General features: G+C 40.5%; 1 protein-coding gene across 1 annotated transcript in view; it reads left to right on the top strand.

The window, feature by feature from the left end:
* Positions 1-25,003, top strand: part of SYNE1 (spectrin repeat containing nuclear envelope protein 1) — a 994,076-nt gene that overhangs the window by 561,991 nt on the left and 407,082 nt on the right. The window contains exons 69-77 of the mRNA XM_033936910.1: positions 1,575-1,742; positions 1,832-2,008; positions 4,332-4,478; positions 5,573-5,698; positions 7,882-8,058; positions 8,685-8,950; positions 15,194-17,354; positions 22,326-22,663; positions 24,752-24,896. Coding sequence (XP_033792801.1) covers positions 1,575-1,742; positions 1,832-2,008; positions 4,332-4,478; positions 5,573-5,698; positions 7,882-8,058; positions 8,685-8,950; positions 15,194-17,354; positions 22,326-22,663; positions 24,752-24,896 — 3,705 coding nt within the window. The remainder of the gene's footprint in view (positions 1-1,574; positions 1,743-1,831; positions 2,009-4,331; positions 4,479-5,572; positions 5,699-7,881; positions 8,059-8,684; positions 8,951-15,193; positions 17,355-22,325; positions 22,664-24,751; positions 24,897-25,003) is intronic.

The raw sequence follows: 25,003 nt of genomic DNA, 5'->3' as shown, positions 1-25,003 counted from the left end.
CCAAAGTTATTCTGTGTGTGTTTGACTATTTAGTTAGCTGCTTCTTCCATAAAAGGCACGCTATGGACATTGTGTTTTATAGAGGGCCAGTGCAGGGTCATCATTTGTCAGCTCACCTGGACTTTGGTTGTTTTTTAAGAGGTATGAAGTATCTGAGGACCCTCCCTTTAGTGGCCAGTGGGACCTCCGTGGGACCTAAACCTTAAAGATATACTGAAAACATATTCTTCAAAATATATGTGGAGGGGCATAATAAAAAAAAACGTCTAAGTCCCCTTTTGTCCTAAGTCCTTAAACGTTCAAAGCAGAAGCAGGGAAAATGTCCATAACCAAAACAAACATCCTTGTTTTGATTATGGCCTGCCTCTACTAAACGCCCAGATCACCACTACGTCTACAAGTGCACCCCCATGACATAGAAACATAGAAGATGATGGCAGAAAAGGGCTACAGCCCATCAAGTCTGCCTACTCTGCTTACCCATCCCCTGTCTAAGCCCTAATGACCCAGTTTCCTTATCTTGACCCTCGCAGGGATCCCACATAGGTATCCCATTTATTCTTAAAGTCTGGCACGCTGCTTGCCTCGAGCACCTGCACTGGAAGCTTGTTCCAATGATCAACCACTCTCTCTGTGAAGAAATACTTTCTGGTGTCGCCATGAAATTTTCCTCCCCTGAGTTTGAACGGGTCGGCCGGGGGGGGTCGCGGGTCAGCGGGGGGGGGGGGCCGATCGGGGGTTCTGGGGGGGTGGTCATTGGGGGAGGGGGGTTGTGTCGAGGGCAGGAGGGTCTGGGATCCCTCCTGTCTGTATTATAGTGGGGGTAGGGGGTCGCCAGGGCCAGGAGGGCTTGGGCTCCCTCCTGGCCCATTCGTGTAGGTGAGGGGATCGCCGGGGCAAGAGGGCTTGGGCTCCCTCTTGCCCCAATATCATCAGGAGTGCCGCGACTGCCGCGGGGCAGGAGGGCTTGGGTTCCCTCCTGCCCGACTGTAATTGGGGGGGTTAGCGATCGTGGGGCAGGAGGGTTTGATATATCACGGCAGGAGAGATTGGGCATCTCTCCTGCCGCGATGGTTGCGATGGGTAGGTTGCCGGGCCGCTGAACTGATCACACCAGCAGCCATCAGCTTAGTGGCCCCTTTTTCGGCACTTAGACCTGGTTTGACTTCGTCTAAGTCAAAAAGGTCTAAGTGCCGACTAGGCTACATGTCAAATGTTTTGGTTATACCTGTTGTACGCCTAGATGTAGGTCGGCCCACTTCCTGCCCACTGCCCGCCCTTTCCCCTCCTCTAAACACGCCTCTTTTCTCTCTGTGCGTCTAGAGGCAGGGGAAAGGCCTAAGCTGTTTTTAGATACATCTAAAAATCAGCTTTGGTTATGGGTACTTGGACGATCAGGCTTTTTGATCATCCAAGTAGCCATTTAGGACACTTTTTAGACGTTTTTTTTTTTTGATTATGAACCCCTTAGCTTTTAAATTGCCTCAACAATTTTGTTGACACAATTTAAAAGCTATATATATTTTGAAAATTTTGCATTAATTTGATATATGTTTTGTTTTGGTTTTTTGTAGGCATATGTTGCAAGCCTTGAAGTAAAAGTTAAGGATCATGAAGTTTATAACAATGAACTTCAAGAAGTGGAGAAGTGGCTGTTGCAAATGTCTAGTAAATTGGTCACTCCTGATTTCATGGAGAGCAGCAACCTGGAAACAGTTACCCAACAATTAGCCAACCATAAGGTGAGACTGAAGTTGGTATAACACAGAAATTTCATTGGATGGTGCAGGGTAGAAATGTATGTTTCAATGAAGCCTTTTCATATTTGCAGGCCATAATGGAAGAGATTGCTGGATTTGAAGACCGTTTGAACAGCCTCAAAAATAAAGGTGATCATTTAATTAACCATTGTGCAGAGCATCTTCAGGCTAAGCTGAAGCAAAGTATCCAAGCCCACCTACAAGGCACACGAGACAGCTACTCAGCCATCTGTAGCACTGCTCAGAGAGTACGTATTGCTCCATTATCCATGTGCATGTTTGGATGAGGGAAGAATAAGTGATTGTAATGGTTCTGTACATAAATCTTCTAATGTCTCATGCAAATCTAGTGAACTGCAGTGCAAGTGAAAGAAGATGGCTGATATTCCTATAGGCAACAGAGTACTTGATTTGAATTTATCTGGATTAGTAAAGGAGCAATCAGAAGTGAAGGATTGTGCTTGTCTAGAACAGTAGTTCTCAAAAATGTTCTAGGAGACCAGCAGCCAGTCAGGTTTTCAGGATACCTCAAATAAATATGTACAGGGAAGATTTACACAAAATGGAGGTAGGGGGCCTGCAAATCTATCTCTTGCAAATTCATTGTGGATATCCTAAAAATCTAATTGGCTAATGGTCCTGCAGGACAAGTTTGAGAACCCCTGATTTAGACTAATCTAGATTAAATGGTGTGAGTATGTGGGAACATCAATTAAACAAGTTGTGTCTCCCTAGTCACTCAGAGTAGAGAGATAGAGGAAGTAATATTCAGCCCACAGCTTCAGTTTGTTCCAGCTGCAAGATGACCTAACTTTGGATTTTCAATGCTGGGCTATGCACAGCTCCCGGCATTGAATATACCATGTAAAATGATTTTTGTTCCTGGGCAGTAAGTGTAATTTCCAAATTTATTTTGATTAAAAAGTAAAGAAAATATCTGGTGGGCTTAAGATCCTATAGTTATACTGTACTACTATTTATATTGATGGAAATTTCTAGAAATTTCTTGAAGTTACTCTAAGGGGTCCTTTTACCAGTCAAGCAGTTGTCTGGGATCTTTGTAAGATATGGTAAGCTATAACAATATCTTGTGCCTTCTCCGTTTCAGGCCCACGTCTATGGAATAACTTGCCAGGGTATATCTGCTTTTGTATATGTTTACAGCAATTTAAGAACATTTTGAAATCTTATTTGTTTCCAGAGGCTTTTGCAGATTCATGAGAGTTGCTGTTTACAATTGTTTTAATCATCACCCTAGCCAGCAGTTTAACCATCCTCCAACTATAACTCCCATTCCTTGGCATCCTGTTTGTCTGTCTTGATTGATTAGATTGTGAGCTCATTTGAGCAGGGACTGTCTCTTTCATGACTATGTACAGTGCTACGTACATCTAGTAGCACTCTAGAAATAATAGTAGTAGTAGTAGTAGTAGTAAGTAGGTTTCCATCCACATCTGAAAAGCCCTTACTGCCTGCCCTTTTGCAGGCAGTAAAGACTCCTGCGTTAACCCGGCAGTAAGAAGCGCCACGTGCCTTTACTGCAGCACGCCAGTGTATTATGGGTATGCACGCCCAAAGCATGTCCCTTCTTCGGCCCACCTCTACCCACAGTAAGCCTTACTGCCTGAATTGCCATGCAGTAAATCTTTTTTTTACCAGAGTGGCATGTGTGGTACACCTGTGGTATTGTTTGCAGTGCAGCAATACCCTACTGCACCTTAGTAAAAGGGTCCCTAAGTTTACTCAGCTTGGAGTCAATCTGGAATGTTCTGCCCAAAAAAGTAAATTTCAAAATATCAATGTTCTGGTCACAAAAGCAAAGTTTGAAGGGAATGATAGCTGTCAAAAAAGGGGGTGCAGAGATAGGTGGGTCATTCCTTTAAGTTACATACATAAATGTAAAATAAGGGAATCTGCATCTAACTTTAGACATGGGCATTTGTGTCACGTTTCCATTGGTACAAATGGCTGCGCCTAAGGCATAAGCGCTATTCTGTAAACCACACCTAACTTTAAGCATGACTTTTAGAATTGTATTTTTTTCAGCATCGAGTTTTTAGGTGCCTTACATAAAATTTACCCCAAAATGTTTTTGTGCACACATGGGTCAGCAAAATTTAAAGAGAATATTGAAAGTGGCGCCAGCTGGGTAGGGAGCTTAGATCTACTCAGGGTAGCTTGTTATATATTCCATTTGTGTGCATGGTAAGGAACACTCTGTTGAGATCAAGGATGCTTTTCTACTGCAGCCCTAGAGGTTTGGAACAGCTCGACTGCAGAGATTAAGCATGAGATGAATTTCTTATTTGGGGGGGAAAATGGTATAAAGTTGGCTCTTTCTTGTTGATGACTATGATTAAAAGATTGGTTATAGAATTTTTACTTAACTTCAAAGTTTAGCCATTATTTTTTTCTTCTGTCAAATAAGCTCTTTTTGTGGATATTTGAATGTATTGTAGTGTAGATATTCTTTAAATTGAACACTGTTAGACCAGGAGGACAGTCTAGAAGTGTTAGTAATTTTACTTCCCACAGAGGGGATACAAGCTGTAATTGACTCGTGTGTTCTAGGTGTACCAAAGTTTGGAACATGAGCTTCAGAAGCGCATTAGTCATCAAGACACACTGCAACAGTGCCAGGTGTGGTTGTCCTCAGTTCAGCCAGAGCCGAAGCTTGACACACAGCCACCTTTCACCTTGATGGATGCAGTTAAGCAGGTATCTGAATTCCACTATGCCAATGTTCAGACCTTACATAACATTGCTGCAGCAGATTGACTTAATAGCAAAATTAAGAACATATCTGATACTAAAGTTTATGAAGGGGTAAAAAACATAATTCTTAAATTATGTTTTTTAACTCGAAAACTTAAAATGTTATGAAAAAGTAGGAAATCTCTTCATTTGTATTCTGTGGTAAGTGTACAGTTCTTCATATGGGGCAGTGGTACAACCAGGTAGGGAAAAGGGAGATTAAAAATAAATAGGGAAAGGGTTTGAGTGTTGGACTATTATAGAAACTTATAGAAGATGGTGTAGAAGATGGTCAAGAAAGAGGAAAGAGCGTCATCTTGTATAAAGCGGTAGTATGGCTCTGTCAAGTTTCCAAGAGGAGGAAATAAGGTCAACTAGTGTTAGTTGGTGGCAAAGCTGTAGTATATTTTCAAATATAATTGAGGAGGGAATGACAAGTTTCACAGCATGTTCTGTTGGCTGATTTATCCATACCTTCCAGCTAAGAACAAAAAGAGAAGTAGAGCTTTACCAGTAGTCAAGGTAGAACAGCTGAGAAATAACTTTAGGTACAATAAGATCTTCTTTAGATGGGGCATAATCCCATCACTCTACCCACCATTCAAGGATATGCTTTCTGCCAGTTCCATCCACCTTCGCCAGAGCTTCATTGCTGTAGCCCAAGAAAGGGGATGGAAGAAACTGAAGTTAATTTTTACAAAAAAGGTTCATTTGGGCACTGATATCAGACAGCAATAGCAGTCATTGTCTGATGAGATCTACTCCTGAAAGAATGGTTTTGAGTGTAATGTGCAAAAACTGATTGAACATATATGAATCTTGTATATAAAGGCGAAGATGAATTTCATTTCCATAAAGTGACTTCTATACATGTCCAGAGGCTCGCTGTAAGGGATATTTTATGTACTTAACTTCTGAAAGACCTAAGAGAGGGTAACTGGCTGTTTTAAAATGTATACAATAAGCTTTATGGATGAGCTACTTATTTTGCATCAGGTTTAACCTTTCTGTATGGGTAAGTTAGCATACATTTGTATAAAGTAATTGTCTTCCTTTAGGTGAAGCATTACAGGGCGCTGCAAGAACAGGCCAGCACTTACTTTGACCTTCTCTGCTCCATGTGTGATTTATCAGATGCCTCAGTGAAGAACACTGCCACAGACATCCAGCAAACCAAAGAAGCGGTGAGATAGCTTGGCAAAGCTGCCTTCTTTTCGCTTCATTTATTGCTGCCATTTATCTTACAGGCAAAGTTTAACTAGAGCAGAAAGCAAGATCTGCTTAAAACTGGAAATTGTCTTTATTTTCAAATTATTATAAAATACCCTTTTGCCATGAAGGCTATTGTACTGTGGGATTCTAATAGTATTCATTTATTCTATTTCATAACTTTCAAACTAGGTTGTGTAGTGGTAGGATAGCTTTTTCAGATAATAAAAATTATGCTACATGGAGTTCATGTGATTCAATGTGAGCGTGACCCACTGTAACTAGATTGAACTATTGTAATTTATTATTTTGGGGATTGGCTAAGACAAAGTTGAAAGCATTACAGGTACTGATGAATTCAGCAGCTAGGCTGATTAGTGGGGTTACAAGAACAACACTTATAACTCCCACACTGAAAAGCCTTCATTGGTTGCCAATTGAACAAAGAATTCTGTTCAAAGTGTGCATTCCTATATCAATCTGCACCTTGTTGGTTTCAGTCTCTCTGGGAGGTTTACAGACCAAATAGAGCTCTACGGTCTGAGGGGGGCATGAGATTAGTAGCCCGAACAGCTGAAAATGTAAGGTATGTGGCGATGAAACTGAAAATGTTCTCGCTTACGGGCATGTCTCTTTGGAACAGGCTTACTGGTCAATTCAGACAATGTACTGATCATTACAGCTTCAAGAAGTTGCTGAAAACTAAGTTGTTAGTTTAATTCCCTCTTTCATTTAAATCAAACTCATTTAACATATCAAAAACTGTTTTAATTTGAAAAAAAACAGAGGGGACATTTTCTTTAGTCTTGTAGAAACCATCACGTTCACAAATTGCTAAAATAAAAATGCTTTCAGATATTTCTGAATTGACTTAAATTTATCCTCAGTATTATCTCAGATGGCAAAGTGTTCCATAATTTAGCTGCCTTGTATACAAAAGAAAGCATAAATGGCTCTTTTGATTTCACTTCTTTTCGGTTGGGGAAAAATATTCCTAATTGGTTCAAAAGGGATAAGTTCCTATACTTAGAAGGAAAAACTATTATATTACACATATATTGATGTGCCTATCCATTACCCATTATTAAAAAAAACCAAAACAAAACAACAACACTGTATAAAGCTTAAAAACAGACCATTCTTTGATTAAAAACCAATGAAGTTTTATGTACAAAGGTGTTACTCTATCAAACTTTCATGCAGAGCAAGTTTCAAGTTTCTTACTTTTTAATATACCGACTATCGACGAGCACCTGGCTAATTTACAATGTTAAAAATGAAAGGTTAAAATAAATTATTATAAAGGGAGGGGAAATGTGAACATTAAATGGACAAATTACAAATACGAACATGAGCTTGAGGGGGAAGGGGGAAGGGAAAGTTAATAATTACATCATTAAAAAAAAAAAAAAAACAATTAAAAAAAAAAAAAAAGGAAGAGGGGGGATATAACATCAGGAGAGGGGATCGCTTCTTAAAAGCGGTTCATATTTAGTTTGCTAGCTGTTGGAAAAGAAATATTTAAATGCTATGGTATGCTTCTTGGAATAAAAATGTTTTTAGTTTAATCTTGAATTTGTCGAGTGAATTTTCAAGGCAGAGTTGAGATGGCATGGCGTTCCATAAAGTTGGAGCACAATACACTTGAATCTAATGGGAACTGACTCCTACCAATAGTCAAATACTCATATGATGAAATTTAAATTGTTAGTTCTTACTCACAGAGCATGTTGTGGGAAGGTTCCTTTCTATCTTGCTTTATTAGCCATGCCATATGTTCCTGAGAGGACTTTATGGTCATTTTCAGATTATAAGCTGGTGATACCTACTCTCTAGAGCCCTTCTAGAGTCAACTCAGGTCATTGTTTTTTGTTTTTGCCTAGCACTTATTCTTTGAGTCAAGGAGGGGCCAATTAGGTATACCTGCTGTGTTTTCTGTTTCTATATTTATGTGTGTTTGAGTTTATGCGCTTGTTTTTAGGTCTTTTCTATCAAACTGTTGGAGTTCTTTACTCTTAGATTTTTATATTGATTTTGTATTATTGGAAACTGCTGTGACCTCTTTTTAGCCTAGCAAAATAGCAAATTTTAATCAACTATAAGCTTGCACATCCATCTGTACAGACCCAAGTTTAAATTTTTGTCATTCTACTTACAGATTGAACAAAGGATGTTGCATTCCCAGGACCTGGCTCAAGGCTGGGAAGAGATAAAGCACATGAAGGCTGAGCTCGCAGTGTATTTCCACGATGCAGATAAGCAGCTTCAAAGCATGAAAAAGAGACGTGCAGAGCTGGAACTTAAAATTGCACAAAACATGATTTTGCAGGTTAAGGTAATGTCTGGTTACACCTTATGTCAATGAACTTAAAGCTGTAGAACTAACAAACATTGCAGCCTTTGCTAATCAGTTAGTGCACACAGTAATGCTACCATGCTAATTGTTCTAAAGGTTTCATCAGCACAGAAATGCCTACTTTCTGCCCCAGACACACACCCTCTGTGAAAAAAATTATTTATTTTTTAGCATGTGGTTTGCATATGCATTTTGCAAAATTACTACAGGATGCCTCAGCGTATCCCATAGTAAACCCTTTTAAGCTGTGGTAAATACGCACTAATACCACAGCTTAGTAAAAAGATCCTTTAATGTGTTTAAACATGTTTCGCTGTGTTAGCTGAATGGGAACTTACTGTTAACAGAGTCATTTTCAAGTTACCGTGTACTAATTTTGGTAATTAAAGCATTGTAATTGTAAAACGTTATTGCATATTAGTAAATAGAGCTTGTAAAATATAAGAGGATTCAGTTTTACATAATCTAAAACAGTACGTTCTAGAACTTGCCCAAAAAGTGGAATTTAAAATACATTGGATGTGAGATTAATTAAACAATGTTGTTTAATCCACTTCAACCCTTGAAATTGGGCTTGAGTATCTCATTATTATTGCTTTGAATAGGAATTTAACCAGAAGCTTCAGTGCAAACAGAGTGCTGTCATCGTTCTGACGGAGAAGGTGAACCAACTGACCCAAGGACAGGAGTCTCCAGAGCATACAGAAATAGGGCACTTAAGCAATCAGTGGTTGGACCTGTGCCTTCAAGCCAACAAGCTTTTATCCCAGAGAGAAAGAGATCTAGGAAGAACAAGGGATTACCATGACTGCATGAATATAGTGCAAGTCTTTTTGGAGAAGTTCACAAAGGAATGGGATAACCTTGCCAGGTAAAGCAGATCTCACCTTGCAATGTAACAACTCACATATAGCACATTGAGGTCTGCTCACTAATAAAGCTACTCACTGTGTGTTACAGGTTAGTAAATGGGCCATACTATTTGTACTTATAAGAGGACCTGGAAATGATGCTGCAGATTCTGTGACACAATTGAGTGTCAGTATATTATTTCAGCTTTAGAAGTGACATGTTGCTATGACAGCAAGAGAAAGTGACAGATAACTAAACCCGAAACACAAAATTGAAGTCCATTCCAGTTTTTAAATTCACAAAAAATATCTCAATGGATTTTTTCATTGGTTTATTTCATGCAAAAAGCATTTTCGATATGAGGTCCAAATCCGATTTTGGATGTTTTGCATCCAAAAATCCAGTGCCAAAAACATGGCCATTTTTGAACCAGAAAAACATCAATCAATTTGGTTTGAACATTGCCCTATTTTAGACATTTTTGTGCTCAGGGCGTCTTTCTTTAAGGAACCTTTTAAAACAAAAAAAAAAACCATCTAAGGAAAAAATGTACAAAACAAGCCATTAAGATGTCTTACTAGACCAGCCTATCGCAAACTGTGTGCCTCCTGTGATTTTAAGTGTGCCGTGGCACACTGGGCAGGAAGAGAGGTGCCGGTGTCACTAACTTGCAACTTCCTGCCTTCTGCTGCCGATATGAAGAGGAAAGCAGGAATATCGGCAGCAGAAGGCAGGAAGTTGCAAGTTAGCTGACGCCGGCGCCTCTCTTCCTGCCCCTGTATGCCGCGGGACACTCAAAATTAGAGATGAAGAGGAAACAGGAGTCACAGCAGCGGCAGCTCAGTGTGATTTTAACTTAGTCACACAGCTGCCACTAGCATTAGTTTAGATTTGGTTTCTTCAGGGAACCTTTGCTAGGCCGCCCCACTTTGATGATGCGAGGCAGGCCGGCCTAGCAAAAGTCATGAGAACTGCCGCAAGCCTAGAGAAAGGAGAGGTATGCTGAACAGGAAAGGAGGGAAGGGAGAAGTGGTACTGCTGAACATGGGGAGTGGGGAAGGGAATAGTGGTACTGCTGAACAGGGGGAGAGGAAGGAAGGGAGAATTAGTAATGCTGGACAGGGGAGGAGGGAAGGGAGAAGGGGTACTGCTGGACATGGGGAGTAGAGAAGGGAGACATGGTACTGCTGGACAGGGGGGATGAGGAAAAGGAGACGTAATGCTGGACAGGGGGGAGGGAAGGGAGAAGGGGTACTGCTGGACAGGGGGATGGGAAGAGAGAAGGGGTAATGCTGGACAGGGGGAGGAAGGAAGGGGTACTGCTGGACAGGGGGGGAGGTAAAAGGAAGGGAGAAGAGGTTCTGCTGGACCTGGCAGAAAGGGAGGGAAAGGAAAGGTGCTACGCACTGGAGGGGAGGGTGAGATGGTGAATGGGGAGAGAGCATGTTGGGTTGGGGGTGGGAAGGAGGGATGCCACTTGAGGGAAGAGGCAAGGACAGAGAGAGAAAGCATGCAGGAGGCAGAAAGTGTTGGACTCATGGAGAGGGCAAGATGGATGGGGAGGATAGAAAGGAGGGAAAGCAGAAGAGGGCAGAGAGGGCAGAGAGTGAAAAGTTGGACTCATGGAGGGATAGAGAGAGATGTTGGTTGGGTGAGCGAAGGAGGACCAGAGGAGAAGCATTCAGGAGGAAGAGAGAAAAAAATGTTGGACTGGTGGAAACGAGGGAGAAATGTTGGACTAGGAGGAGGCCAGAAAGGAGGAAGAGAAAGAGAAATGTTACACTGGGGGGGGGAGGAGAGATGCCTAAAGGAAGGGAGAGATATCAGACCAGGGAATGAAAGGGAAGCAAGGAAGTCCAGTAGCGCTATAGAAATAATAGTAGTAGTAGAGAGAGATGCCATTTTATGAGGAGAGGAGAGAAATGCAAGACTGGGAATGGAGGAAAGGAAGGAGATGTTGGACCACTGGGGTGGGGGGGGGGGGGAGGAAAGGAGAGAGATGTCAGACCATGGAAATAGGGAGGGAAGGAAAGAGAGATAGGAATGGAAGATAAGACATAGAATAGTAGATTTTGAGAAAAAAGCAGAAAAATGGAAATATTGAATGTTGTTAATGTCAAAGATGGATGCAAGGCAGAAAGCGAAGATGGAGAAAAAAACAGTCAATGGATAAGAAGTCCCTGGAAACATAGTTAAAAACACAGAAAAATAAAGTCACCAGATAACAAAGGTAGGGAAAATTATTTTATTTTCAATATGGTGATTGAAATGTGTCAGTTTTGAGAATTTATATCTGCTGTGTATATTGTGTGTATATGAAAAATGAATGTTCAAAATATTGCATTACAATTAGTAAAGGGGTGGGATCTAGGGAAGAGCTTGGGTGGGTCTAGGGTAGAGTTTGGGAGGTATGTGGTTGTGGGTACTCAGTTGATATTTGGTAGACTTCACTGCTGGCATGCCCTACTGGCATTTCAGGGCCTGTCTGGAGGGCCTCTGTGCATGCGTGGATGTCAGCGTGATGACATCACGCATGCACGTGATGTCATCACGGTGATGTCCGCACACTTCTGAATGCTTCGAGCCGTGGCCACTACCTTTAGTATGCCCCGGCTTGAGAAAGTTTGAGAGAGACTGTACTACATAGACATCATCAGCAGAGTAGCTGAGCACCCTAGGGGACAGTTCATTAAACTTCATATAAAATGTCCCAGGTACACAACACCCTGGAATACAAAATAATGTACTTTACTGAACTGTGTTCTACTACAATAGCCTATATGCTGCAGATGTCACCTGTATGTGGATTCAGTAGGTATTTTGGCCCAGATTGTATAAATGATTCCTAAAGATAGGTACCTAAATAAATAGGCACCTAAAGTTAGGCACCTAACATACCCCCCACCCCACCCCTTTTATGAAGCCACGTGGTGGCAAAACTCCGATGCTCATAGAATTCCTATGAGTATTGGAACTTTTACCACTGCAGCCGGTGATAAAAATAGCTAATGTAGCTTCATAAAAGGGGGAGGGGTGGTGGTTAATTAGTAAATTGGCTTCAATTTTGAGTTTTTTAAAAGCTCCTAATTAAAAAAAAAAAAATTATTAATTAGGAGAAAGGTGCCTGTGTTCTTAGGCACGATTCTACAAAAGATAGGTGTCTATCACATGGCGTCTAACGGCGCCTAATACAAAAGTAGGTGTGTTTAGGGGTAGAGAAAGACTTAGGCGCTATTAGGCATGATTCTCTAAAGGACTTAGGAGACTATAAAGTAAGCCCTTAAAACCCTGGCCTAAATTACAGGCGCCTAAGTTATAAGTCAGGTGCTGCTAAGTGCAATTCTGTAATAGACACCTAAGTGTGATTGACATGCAATAGGCACCTATCTTTTTAGGTGCCCAATTACAGAATCTGGCCCTTCAACTAATATCCAATCTGTCAATCAAATCGGGAAGGATCGGCAAATGTTACGCCGATTTTCAATAAAGGTTCGAGGGGAGATCTGGGAAACTACAGACCGTTGAGTCTGACCTCGGTAACGAGAAAGATGGCAGAGGCGCTGATAAAGGACTGCATTATTGATCACCTTGCTGGACACGATCTGATGAGGACGAGCCAGCACGGCTTTAACAAAGGAAGATCCTGCTTGACGAACTTGCTGCATTTCTTTGAGAGAGTAAACAGGCAGATAGACAAAGGTGACCTGGTCGACATTGTATTTCTGGATTTTCAGAAGGCGTTCAACAAGATTCCGCATGAACGACTACTTCGAAAAATTTCGAGCCATGGAATCGAGGGTGAAGTACTCACGTGGATTAAAACCTGGCTGGCGGATAGGAAATGGAAAGTGGGGGTAAATAGACAATACTCGGACTGGAAAAGCATCACGAGTGGAGTGCCACAGGGCTTGGTGCTTGGAAGCATGCTCTTCAACATATTTATAAACGACCTGGAAATTGATACAACAAGTGAGATGATTAAATCTGCAGACGATACAAAGTTATTCAGAGTAATGAAGACGCAGGAGGATTGCGAAGACCTGCAGTGTGGCATAAACACACTCGAGAAATGGGCCGCGACTTAGCAAATGAGGTTTAACTTGGATAAGTGTAAGGTGATGCATGTTGGTAACAAAAATCTTATACATGAATACAGGATGTCCGGTGCAGTACTTGGAGAGACCCCCCAGGAAAGAGACTTGGGAGTACTGGTTGACAAGTCAATGAAGCTGTCCATGCAATGTGCAGTGGCGGCGGCGAAAATGGCAAACAGAATGCTAGGAATGATTAAGAAGAGGATCACGAACAGATCGGATAAGGTTATCATGTCGCTGTACCGGGCCATGATACGCCCTCATCTGGAATATTGTGTCCAGCACTGGTCGCCGTACATGAAGGACATGGTACTACTCAAAAGGGTCCAGAGAAGAGTGAATAAAATGGTTAAGGGGCTGAAGGAGTTGCTGTACAGTGAGAGATTAGAGAAACTGGGCCTCTTCTCCCTTGAAAAGAGGAGACTTAGAAGGGACATGATCAAAACATTCAAGATAATGAAGGGAATAGAGTTAGTAGATAAAGACAGGTTGTTCACCCTCTCCAAGGTATAGAGAATGAGAGGGAACTCTCTAAAGTTAAAAGGGGATACATTCCGTACAAACTAAAGGAAGTTCTTCACCCAGAGAGTGGTAGAAAACTGGAACGCTTTTCTGGAGGCTGTTATAGGGGGAAACTCCCTCCAGGGATTCAAGACAAAGTTAGACAAGTTCCTGCATTTTGGGGTTTCTTATGCATAAGTTCAGATATTAATTTATACCACCTGGCAGCTTGATGCCCAAGCATATCTGCCTGAAAACAGAGGAATTGCAAGCTGTAGTAATTTTTAAAATTATGCCAATCAGGGAACCCTTTCTGAATAGCCTGCTCCAGTTGCAACCATTTATAAAATTGAGATTTTTAAATACCAAAAGATTGTTGCAACCATGAAAAGTCAAGCCATTTTTGATTTAAAATAACATCTTCCAATGTTCTTATGCCTGCCTGCATCCATTCCTTCCAGGCAATTTTAGAGCCGCCTATTTGTATCTTGGAGTTCAACCATAGGGATTGACACAAAGACTGTTCTATAGGAATTTCAGTTATCTTATTAATATATCTCAAAGTCTTCCAAGTATCCAAAATAATATTATTATTCTTAGCATAACTGGGTAGTTTAATGTCCAGTAAATGAGACAGATGCATTGGGGACATAATTTTCCACTCCAAAATTAACCAGTCAGGATAATGTTCCATGAGATCAGGCAGGATCCAATACATACTCTGACACAGAATATAGGCCTGATGATACCTATAAAAATTTGGAAAATTTACCCCTTCCTCCACAATTGGTTTTTGCAAAGATACTAAAGTAATTCTAGCATTTTTGCCCATTCAAATAAACTTAATAAGGATACTGTTCAATTTCTTGTAAAATGACCCCTGAAAATAAATTGGCAACATACCCATTTGGTAACAAACCACAGGCAAGATCAGCATTATAACTGTTTGGATTCTCCCCCGCCAAGACAAATGTAATGGGTTCCATTGCTCACATAATTCAGTGACCTTCAGCAATAAAGATTTTTCATTTACTCTAATTGTTTCTTCCAGCGTCTTATAGATCCATATTCCTAGATATTTTATACCTTCTTCTTTCCAAAGAAAAGGGAACCGATCAAACAATCCTTTTTGTATATTTGGTGGAAGAATTTCTGATTTACTCCAATTTATTTTATATCCTGAAAATTTTCCGAATCTTTCAATCAAATCTAGTAAATGTGGAATGGTAGATTCAGGATTTCTCAAATGAAGCAGTATATCATCCACATATGCAGAAACTTTGTATTCTCGGCCTGCATATGGAATACCTTGAATCTCCTCAGCTTGTTGAATAGCCAATGACAGAAGGATTTAAAAGACACTGGGGGAAGGGAGTTCAGTTAAAAGATGATCCCCACCCATCACCAGGTGAGATGCAGAGCACCATCTTCCTTCCACTCTGGGTGCTGTCTTCCCTACTATGCCACTCCCCCAAACCCCCACTGATAGCTTACCATATATGCTATTTAACTGAAAAATCTATGAATTTGGAAGAATAGTGTGAAACCATTCAGAAAATTAATTTTGACATTTCATATAATCTAACTTGCAACTAGAGAACAATGCTGCAGTAATAGTTAATTTTCTCTTTTGATTGTTCCAATAATATTTTTTATTTTGCTTACAGATCTGATGCTGAGAGTACAACTCATCACCTAGAAGCTTTGAAGAAGTTGGCATCATTACTGCAGGAAAAGAGGGTAGCCCTCGATGATTTGAAGGACCAAAAGCAGAAAATTTCAGAAAATCTAAATTTAGATGACAAAGAATTAGTCAAAGAGCAAACTGGTCATTTTGAACAACGCTGGGCTCAGCTGGAGGACTTGGTGAAGAAGAAAATCATTTTTTCAATGAACACTTTGGAGGAGATGAACTTGGTGTATTCGAGATTTGAGGACCTATTGGAGTGGGCTGAAGAACAGCAGCCTACTGTCTCAGAGGCTCTTAAACAGAGCCCTCCGCCTGAGCTTGCTCAGAGTCTCTTGATGGACCATCTCTCCATTTGTAGTGAAGTCGATGCCAAGCAACTCTTTCTTAAAGCACTTGTTAAAGATGCTGACAGAGTAATGGCTAACCTGGGCCTTACTGAAAGGCAGCATCTTCAAAAGGTTATATTAGATTCACAGAAACATGTGGAATGTCTAAGTGATCTAGTTAATCAGAGAAGAAAACACCTAAATAAGACTCTTTCTGAAAAGACCCAGTTCCATATGGCAGCTCATCAGGTCACAAATCAAATTCAGCAGCATGAAAAAAAAGTAATGTTCCAAGAGCATATTTGTCTGATGCCAGATGATGTGGGCAAACAGATCAGGACTTCTAAAAGTGTGCAAGCAAGCTTAAAAGCCTACCAGAATGATCTCACTACACTTTGGGCCCAGGGTAGGGAACTGATGAAAGAGGCAACAGAACAAGAACGGAATGAAATTTTAAGTAAGCTGCAAGAGGTACAGAACATATATGAAACTGTTTTGCAAAAATGTGGCCATCGACTATTAGAACTTGAGAAGGCTATGGTTTTTAGGAAATATTTCAAAGAGGATTTAGATAAAGCTTGTCACTGGCTGAAAAATGCAGATGTCATCACATTTCCAGAGATCAACCTGATGAATGAAGATGCTGAACTCTACTCCCAGCTTTCCACATACAAACATATTATTGAGCAAGCTCCTGAATATGAAAACCTTTTACTGAATTTCCAAAGGAATGGTCAGGAAATCTTGCCATCTCTTAATGAAGTTGATCATTCATATCTGGATGAAAAGTTGAACTCCCTGTCCCACCAATTTAATAGCATTATATCCCTGGCCAAGGAGAAGCAATACAAACTTCAGGATGCAATTGATGTTCGTAAAGAATATGCTTCCTTAGCTGAATTAACAAATAAGGCTCTTACAGAGCTGGAAGATCATTTTTTACACATGAACAAAGCCCCTGACAACCTTTCGTCCTCAGAGGTTCTCTCTCTTCAGCAGGATTACAGTGCACTTCTCACCGAGGTGGTAAGCCTTGGGGCAGCAGTAGATGAACTAAATCAAAAGAAGGAGGGCTTCCGCAGTACTGGGCAGCCATGGCTACCGGAAGAGATGCTGAAGCTTATTGCTTTGTATCATAAGTTAAAAAGACAAATCGAGCAGAAAGTTCACCATCTGGAGGACTCCATTAGCGCATATCAAGTACACGAGGAACTATGTGTAGAGCTGGAAGCGCTGTTAGAAACAGTAAATAGAGATCTGGTTAAGGTGAATGCAGAAATGCTTCCAGCAGAGGAGAAACTGAAATGTTACCGTGCTTTATCTGGCAGCCTTCAAGACTCAGGAACTCTTCTGAAGAAAGTGTCTGAACATTTGGAAGAGCTTTATCCTCAGCTTCAGTCAACTGCTTATGAGAGTGAAGCTCAGCGGGTTCAGCTGTGGCAAGAAACGTTGAAATCATTGCATAGTACCAGTGGAGAGAGGACATTAGAATGTGAAAGTAGGCTGGTGCAGAGTATAGACTTTCAGACCGAGGTTTGCCGCACCCTTGACTGGATAAGACACATGCAAAAAGAGCTGAACAAGCCAGTAAAGGTAGATGTTAATCTTCAGCACATTCAGGAAGAGGTCCGAAAGGTGCAGATTCAACAAGAAGAGTTACAGTCAAGGTTGAGAATAATGGATGCCCTAAGCAGGCGAGAAAAAGAGAAATATACAAAAGCCAAAGAACTAATACCTACAGATATAGAAAGTACCACAGCTGAACTTTCAAAAGAGGGGGAAGAAACTCAGGAAGTTTTGCATAGCAAGCAGGTTAGTACATTCCAGATTATTCAATCTCTCTGAACAAATAAATATTATTATCATAGAGCCTTGTTACAGTTATCACCAAACTTGTCATTTTATTTCCCCATCTAACTCTCAGTAGGAAATAATAAGACACATCATCCAAATTAATATTTTGTCTTCTACATTCCCAGAGACAGTCACATATTTTATTGAGCATATATTGCCAATGGTCCTTACTCATGAGCCATTCCTTATTTCTACCTCTAAAAATCTTGAAATGACATCTGTTTTATCCTTCAGTAGTGTTAAACAATTGGTATTTGTCATACTATAAACCCATCACCATTCCCCAGAAATTATAGTCTAAGAAAATACATTAGGTATTCTCATTCAGTCTCTAGGTATCAGTGGTTTTTAGCTTGCTAACATCCGGTATTTTACAAACAGCTTCATTCTCACCAGACATATCATTGCTCAAAGTTGTTTTTCAGCTGTGGCCAGCTGGTTAGAGAAAAATCACTTGATAATCCAGCATGTTCCTGATTATGCTCCCATTTTGTTAGGACTCCCTATATCCATTTCTTCCATCCAGATGTTAGATTGTCTTCTTGATTCCTAACTTTCTTAAGGGTCAGTCTTGTCAGTGGTGAAAGTATGTTTCTTTGTGCTTAGGAGCATTCTGGCCATTCACACTTTCCTGGGAGGTGAGGAGTACCCTAGTGGTAGAGCTGCTCCTTGTGGCCCTGGACAAATCACCCAGTCCTCCATCTTTGAATGTGTAACCATAAAAAGGCAGTGGACATGTCCCATCCCTTCGCTTCCTCCTACTCTGCACTTGCAATCAATCTCACTGATTACTAAGTCCCTTTGTAATGGACTGAAACTTTCTACCTTAAAATGCTTAAAGATTGTGTAGAATACAATCATCAAGCTGTACATTCTTTATTTCTCAAATTCAAAAAATAAACTGAAACCTCTCTCTTTTCCCAGGCATCTGCTGAATGATTCAGCTGCCGATTAGGTGATGACACCAAATTCTATTCTATGAACAATGTACTTTTTTGTTACTCTTATATTGTTGAGCTGTGAACCACTCAGAGAGTCATCTTATGGGGCGGTATATCAAACTATAAACTTGAAGCTTCTCCCACTTCCATTTTTTGATTAATTTATTGATTGTAAACTGCTTTGGTCCCATGGTGCCTCTCAAATAGTTAAAACTGAAAGTTCTCTCTAATCAGACTACTGAAGGAAAACAGTACAAAAGAGCCTATCATTATTAACTCTTTTAGTAAAGGGTTAAGTTTGATAATCCTCTAAATACCCCAGATGATAAGTAATTAGCAATATTTTTCTGTATAAGGTGTAGACCATTTGAGTGGCTTTTTTTGGTCCACAAGTCTGGTCATGAATCATACCAATGATTAGAATTACATTCATTCTCATCCTCATCACTCTGTTCTTTTTCTATTCATTATGAGTGGCTGAGAGTAGATTGTGATTTGAATTTGCAGCAGTTATGGTGATGGTTGTTTAAGTGATGTTTTCAAAATTCAGCTAGATTGATATTCTGCATCCCTTCTTATATAATCTTTAAGCCATTGGTGACTTGGCTTAGGGGACTTATAAACTCATGGAACAGGGAACGACAGATTAGGTTGCTACCTCGAAAATCTGGGTTTTGTTAAGATACACAGGAGTCCGTACTGTAGCTGTTGATGCCTATTTCCCATGAACTGCAGAAGGGTATCACTTTTAAGACTGGAAACTCCTCCCCTTCTTCAGTGGAGGACAGCACCCTCCTCAGTGGGACCCAAAACAATCTAATTCCACAGAAACACAAGAGAAGGAGAGGCATGGGGAACTCCCCTGGCCAAAAACACATTCTGCTTTGCTCTGAAACTTAGAAAATAGAACAATGATTAATAACCAATTAATGAGTAAACCCTAAAATTGCTCTTTTTATTTTTAGTTCTGTTTGCAAAGGCCACTTTTGGTGCAATTTTTTTTATCAAAAGTAAAGACTTGTGAGCATAGAGTACTGATGATAACTTATAGCAGTGCCCTCAGATACCTGTGCTGTTTTTCATCAACGAAGGCTTTTAAACAGCTTCGACAGGTTAGTGGTTATCTTTCATCGGGTTCTGCTTATTGTATAAAGTGCAAAACTAGTGCATATCTATAAAATCTTCTAGTATGAACTTTAAGAATAGAGACAGCACTTATCTTAAAGCGTTGTCTGTGCCCAACGGGACCCATTTCGCCGGTCCTTCGGCTTCATCAGGGGTCGTGGTAAATTACTAGAATAAATATAGTGAAAGTGTGTTATTATATCATGCTAATAATCTTAGAAATAATAAACAAACGGTGGTACTTACTGGGCAGCTTGATTCGCAGCTTTCTGTTCTAAATTGAAAATGGCGTTTGTTCTAGTAATTTACCACGACCCCTGATGAAGCCGAAGGACCGGCGAAACGGGTCCCGTTGGGCACAGACAACGCTTTAAGATAAGTGCTGTCTCTATTCTTAAAGTTCATACTAGAAGATTTTATAGATATGCACTAGTTTTGCACTTTATACAATAAGCAGAACCCGATGAAAGATAACCCCTGTCGAAGCTGTTTAAAAGCCTTCGTTGATGAAAAACAGCACAGGTATCTGAAGGCACTGCTATAAGTGTTTACATTGTATCCAGTTTGAGCAATTTTTTTTATGGCAGCCATCTTGAATTTTTAGCAGTCTCATTTAAAACCTCCTTTTCTATCTTAAAACCACTTGTTTTTATAAGTGAGGTTCTCTGATGGATTCCCTGGGCCTTTTTAGTCCCCTATCCTGCGTCAGTTGAGGAGTGGTCATGTGCCACGAGATGTGGGAGAAAGGGGTGGGAGCTTCAGGCTCGGCCCCATCAGTCCTCCAAGGTCTTGGAACCCCAAAAATCTTGGAAAATGGTCCAAAGGGAAGAGATCCTGCTCAGATGAACCAAGCAGCGAAGGGGCAAAATGCAAGTGTATGGTAGAGGATAATGCATCTCCTCTTCTCCAGTCTGGGGTTATACAAAGAGCCCCAGGTCCCCCCGTTGCAAGGCTTTTCTGACTTTGTCAGCCTTCTTCCGGACTATCTCCAGCTGTATCTGGAGGGCCTGGAGCATGTGCGGATGTGTATGACATCATCCACGTATGCTTAGAGGCCCTCCAGATGCGGCCTGAGCTTGTCTGGGCTTTCCAAAACCCAGACAAATGGGTTTTGGAAAGTCCACCGGGAGGCCGGACAGTCCTCTAAAAAGAGGACATTTCCGGATTTTCATGGATGTCTGGTAACCCTACTTCACCCTCACTGCCAAAGCTGGTGGTATATGAAGAGCCCCAAGAATATCCTCTCCAATTTTAACATATTTCTACAACCACAAGGGAAACATACCAAATTACTTGATATCAACCATTATTAATTATACAGATAACATACAAATTTTATTTCTACCCCTTGATTCTTTTGAAACATTGTTTCAAAGTGATTCTGTTGACACATTTTATTTTTTAACATAGAGACACTGTTTTCAATCATTAACGAGATGACAACTAGCAGATTTAAGTTAAATCCAGGCAAAACAAAGCTGAGTAAATAAGGTTTTGTTGACAAGAAAGTGGTTTTGATCTCCTAAATATGAAGTTTAGGAGTCATTACTTAGCGATACATCATTACTTGTGGAGGACCATATCAGTGCTGTTATTAAATTATTTTAAGAACATAAGAAGTTGCCTCCACTGGGTCAGACCAGAGGTCCATCGTGCCCAGCGGTCCGCTCCCACGGCGGCCCAGCAGGCCTATGGCCTGTGAAGTGGTCCCTGACTATTCCTATAACCTACCTCTACTTCTATCTAAGTATCTTCTATCTAAGTATCTTCTACTTCTATCTAAGTAACCTTCCTTGAACCCCTGTAGCATGCTCTGGCCTATCACAACCTCTGGAAGCGCGTTCCATGTGTCCACCACCCTCTGGGTAAAAAAGAACTTCCTAGCGTTTGTTCTAAACCTGTCCCCTTTCAATTTCTTCAATTTGTACTTGTGGTTCCCCACAGTCTGAAAAATCTGTCCCTGTCTACCTTCTCTATGCCCTTCCGGATTTTGAAGGTTTCTATCATCCTCTAAGTCTCGGCTTTTCCAGGGAGAATAGCCCCAGCATTTCCAACCTGTCAGCGTATGAAAAGTTTTCCATACCTTTTATCAGTTTAAGATTGGTCACAAAGATTTGATTTGTTCCTTTAGCCACAGTCTGGACTTGCAGAGTGAGATGAACTCTCTGGGTCTCACCAGCTTTTCAAGGAATAATAGCAGGTACTTTTTCAGCTTGAATCCATTTTGGAGACTCTGAGTCTTGGTTGGCTTCTGCTGCTTTTTCTCATGTCCCCAGCTGGAAGTTCCAACAGACCTCCAGAAGGTCAACACTTTTCTTAACTATTTGCTATTCAGGCTGAGGTGTCCTTGGAAAACTGTTCTCTTTTTGCAAGGCTTAGCTAGCCATGATAAGATGCAGTTCCCAAAGGGCTCTTGACTTTACTTTTGCTCCCACCCAAAAGCCCCCATTCCCCTAAATACAGAGCTATGATAGTTTCATCCCAAATTCCAAGCATGAAGCACCCTATGGCAGTGATGGATATCCAGGCTCATTCTCCATTATATCACTTCAAGCACACCAAGAGATTGGTAGCAGGCTTCAGACCATTCTTCAGATAAATAAACAAATAAATTACAATAAAAAATTGAAAAGAAGGCAAGTTTGTGCCTTGCTGCCCCAGTTTTATAACCTTTCTATTCCCCATACACAATGATAGTTGAGTGATTTTATGGCACTTATTTCTATTTCTTTGATAAATGACTTTTTACTTTCTAGGCTTTTGAAATATTTATGCTGGCTGAAATTCAGAGGCTTTTCCTCTGTTGCTTGTCTGCTTATACTGTACAGAATTATTTAATAAAGCAATTGCATGTTTGTTTCAGGCTACATTGACTAAAATTCATGGTCTTAGTCAAAGATACTATCGAGTGGTACGACTAGCCAGTGACTGGCTAGATGATGCTCAAGAATTGCTACAGCATTCAGCAAATGGTCTAGATGTGGAGAATTCTGAAGAAAGCCTAAGGAATCATATGGAATTTTTCAGCACAAAAATAGATTTTGATAGCCATCTTCAAGAGTTACGAGCCCTAGTGTCTCAGCAGGAGTCATTAATCCACACTGAAGGAAGAGAACAGCTTGAAAAAACTATAGCATCCTTAGAGCAAAAAGGTCAGAAAGTGAAGGAGGCGTCACAAACTCAGCAGAATATTTTACAGAGGTATGTCTCTACTAAAACTTGCCAAAACATATAGGAAAGTCCTCATATACATTTTCCACAGATGAGAGTGGAATGTGTGTTGTTTGAATTTCAAACACATTTATCCCAATGTGTTGAACCTCAAATAGAATACATTTCAGACCAATTTGTAGTAAGTTATATGAGAACAGCATTGCATATGAAAAAATATAAAATACAATTAGAAAATGCATCTTTGATTTGACAAGGGATCCAAGATTCTATATCACCTCAGAATCTCCAGTAGCCAAGTATGGATCTCTGTTCATCATACAGGCTTCTATAATACAGAGATTGTAAAACAGTGCCCAAATGAACTGATTATTGTAACTATCTCCACCACAAGGTTATCATTAACTAAGTTTGGTGTGGGCTTCATGACTGGAAAAATCCAGTAAGAGGATAATTTGTGAAGCCATTTCCAATAGATGAAGCATCCATATTAGACTAGAACAATCCCTAGACAAGTATGAATCCACCCTCAAAACCTCTCTCTTTAATGACACTTTTGAATCTTAAATTCCTTTCCTATTAATCTCCCATTCCCCTTCCAGGTGCTGGATGGGACAGCTGTCCTGTACGGAGAGTGTAGAATGTACTTTTACCTTTTTCTTTACTTATCCATGTCCTGTCTTTGAATGTAGCTCCTCTTATCCACCTCTCTCCAAAATATATTGCCTACCTAAAAGAATTAGGTTGCAAAATCCCAATCAGCAGAATTTATCTGCTGATAGTTTGGATTTATCTAATTTCCTGGAGGGGTTGGACACTGAGACTCAAGTTCCTGCTACTTTATTGTTAGAATTTGGTATTGATTCAGATAGGGAATGGATGCTTAAGTTGTTTTTCAAATATAAAGATGTTCCCTTCTTATCAAATAATATTAGATACTTCTTTTCTCCCCCTCCCCCCCTCACCAACATTTCACTTCTCCAGAAGTATTAGGGAAAGTACAGAGCCTATCTGTGTGAATGATGGCAGTAATATTTTATTGGTGAGCAGGAAGACTTATTGGTTACAGCTGTAGAGCTGACAAGTTACCCAGTTCCAGGAGGGAGATTCTGAATTAGTCCTAGATTTCTGTAACTCTATCCTGCTACATTATGGAACAAGAAGTGGTGATTTTACTTGGTAGTATTAGGGACTACAAATAGCACACTGAATTGGGATGCAAGTTCAACCACTTGACTGGCCAAAAAGTCTCCATCCTAGAGCTTGGTAACTTGTCAGCTCTGCAGCAGTGAGCCAAGAACCAAGCAAGTCATTTTCACCCTCCATTGCCTCTGGTACAAATTAGAGGTACCAAAAATTGAGGTATATATTTACAAAGTTTTATGTGTGAGAACAGCTTCACAAATGGAAGCAGCAAAATATAAAATTGCACTCTCTATGGTGTTTTATGAAAAGGATGTATACAAAAGTGCATTCACCCTCTCAGGCATTATCCTCACTTCCACACCATCATGCAAAGTTCTTGTATCTGCTGCCAGTTCTTTTCCTCAACTTGCAGCACACCCTTCGCACTTTCTCCCATTCTTCTTAAATTCCTTCTCCCTTTCAACAATCTCAATCCCCCAGAATACTCACTAATTCCACAGCTATCTCCCAAACCTCCACCTACTCTCCAGTCCTTGCTACTCAGCCCCTCCTTCCCTTAACTAGAAGCCTCCCCATTGGCTGGATCCTACCACTGCCTCTGCACTGGAGCGGAAAAGCTTTGTAGAGTTACAGAGGGCTAAATTATGAAAAATATCCAGATACTTTAGCAATCATTCTGACTTTGAGCCTGATAATGTACTATTTTGTAGAACCCTAAAAAAAATCCAGACAGGTGGCAATCCAAGGCTCTGAGTCCTCATCACACCTGACAAGGCCCCTCCCCCTAAACTTTTGAAACAGAGAAACATGAAGTCAGATGAAGGCCAAATGACCCATCCAGTCTGCCCATCCACAGCATCCACTATCCTAGTTTGCCTATGCTTTAATCCGATTCTGTTTGCATCTCAACATTATTATTTTCTTATACACAGAACTCCAGAAATCTGATTTCTTGATATTTTATTTTGAAAGGTGTGCTGCTCAGTGGCAGGACTATCAGGAGACAAGGCAGCAGGTCATTGAGTTAATGAATGAGACAGAAAATAAATTATCTGAGTTCTCCGCAGCCAAAGCATCATCAAGTCATAAAGCAGAAGAAAAACTATCATCACATAGGGTAAGATTTCCCAGAGACAAATAAAATATATTTTTCCCTTCAAAAACATAACTTGTTTGGAGCAGTAAAACCTGTACACCTAGGAAACAATTACATACAACCTTTTA

This window comes from Geotrypetes seraphini, chromosome 3 (genome assembly GCF_902459505.1).
Source record: "Geotrypetes seraphini chromosome 3, aGeoSer1.1, whole genome shotgun sequence".
In the NCBI taxonomy this organism is placed as follows: domain Eukaryota; kingdom Metazoa; phylum Chordata; class Amphibia; order Gymnophiona; family Dermophiidae; genus Geotrypetes; species Geotrypetes seraphini.
This window is presented reverse-complemented; position numbering and strand designations above follow the sequence as displayed.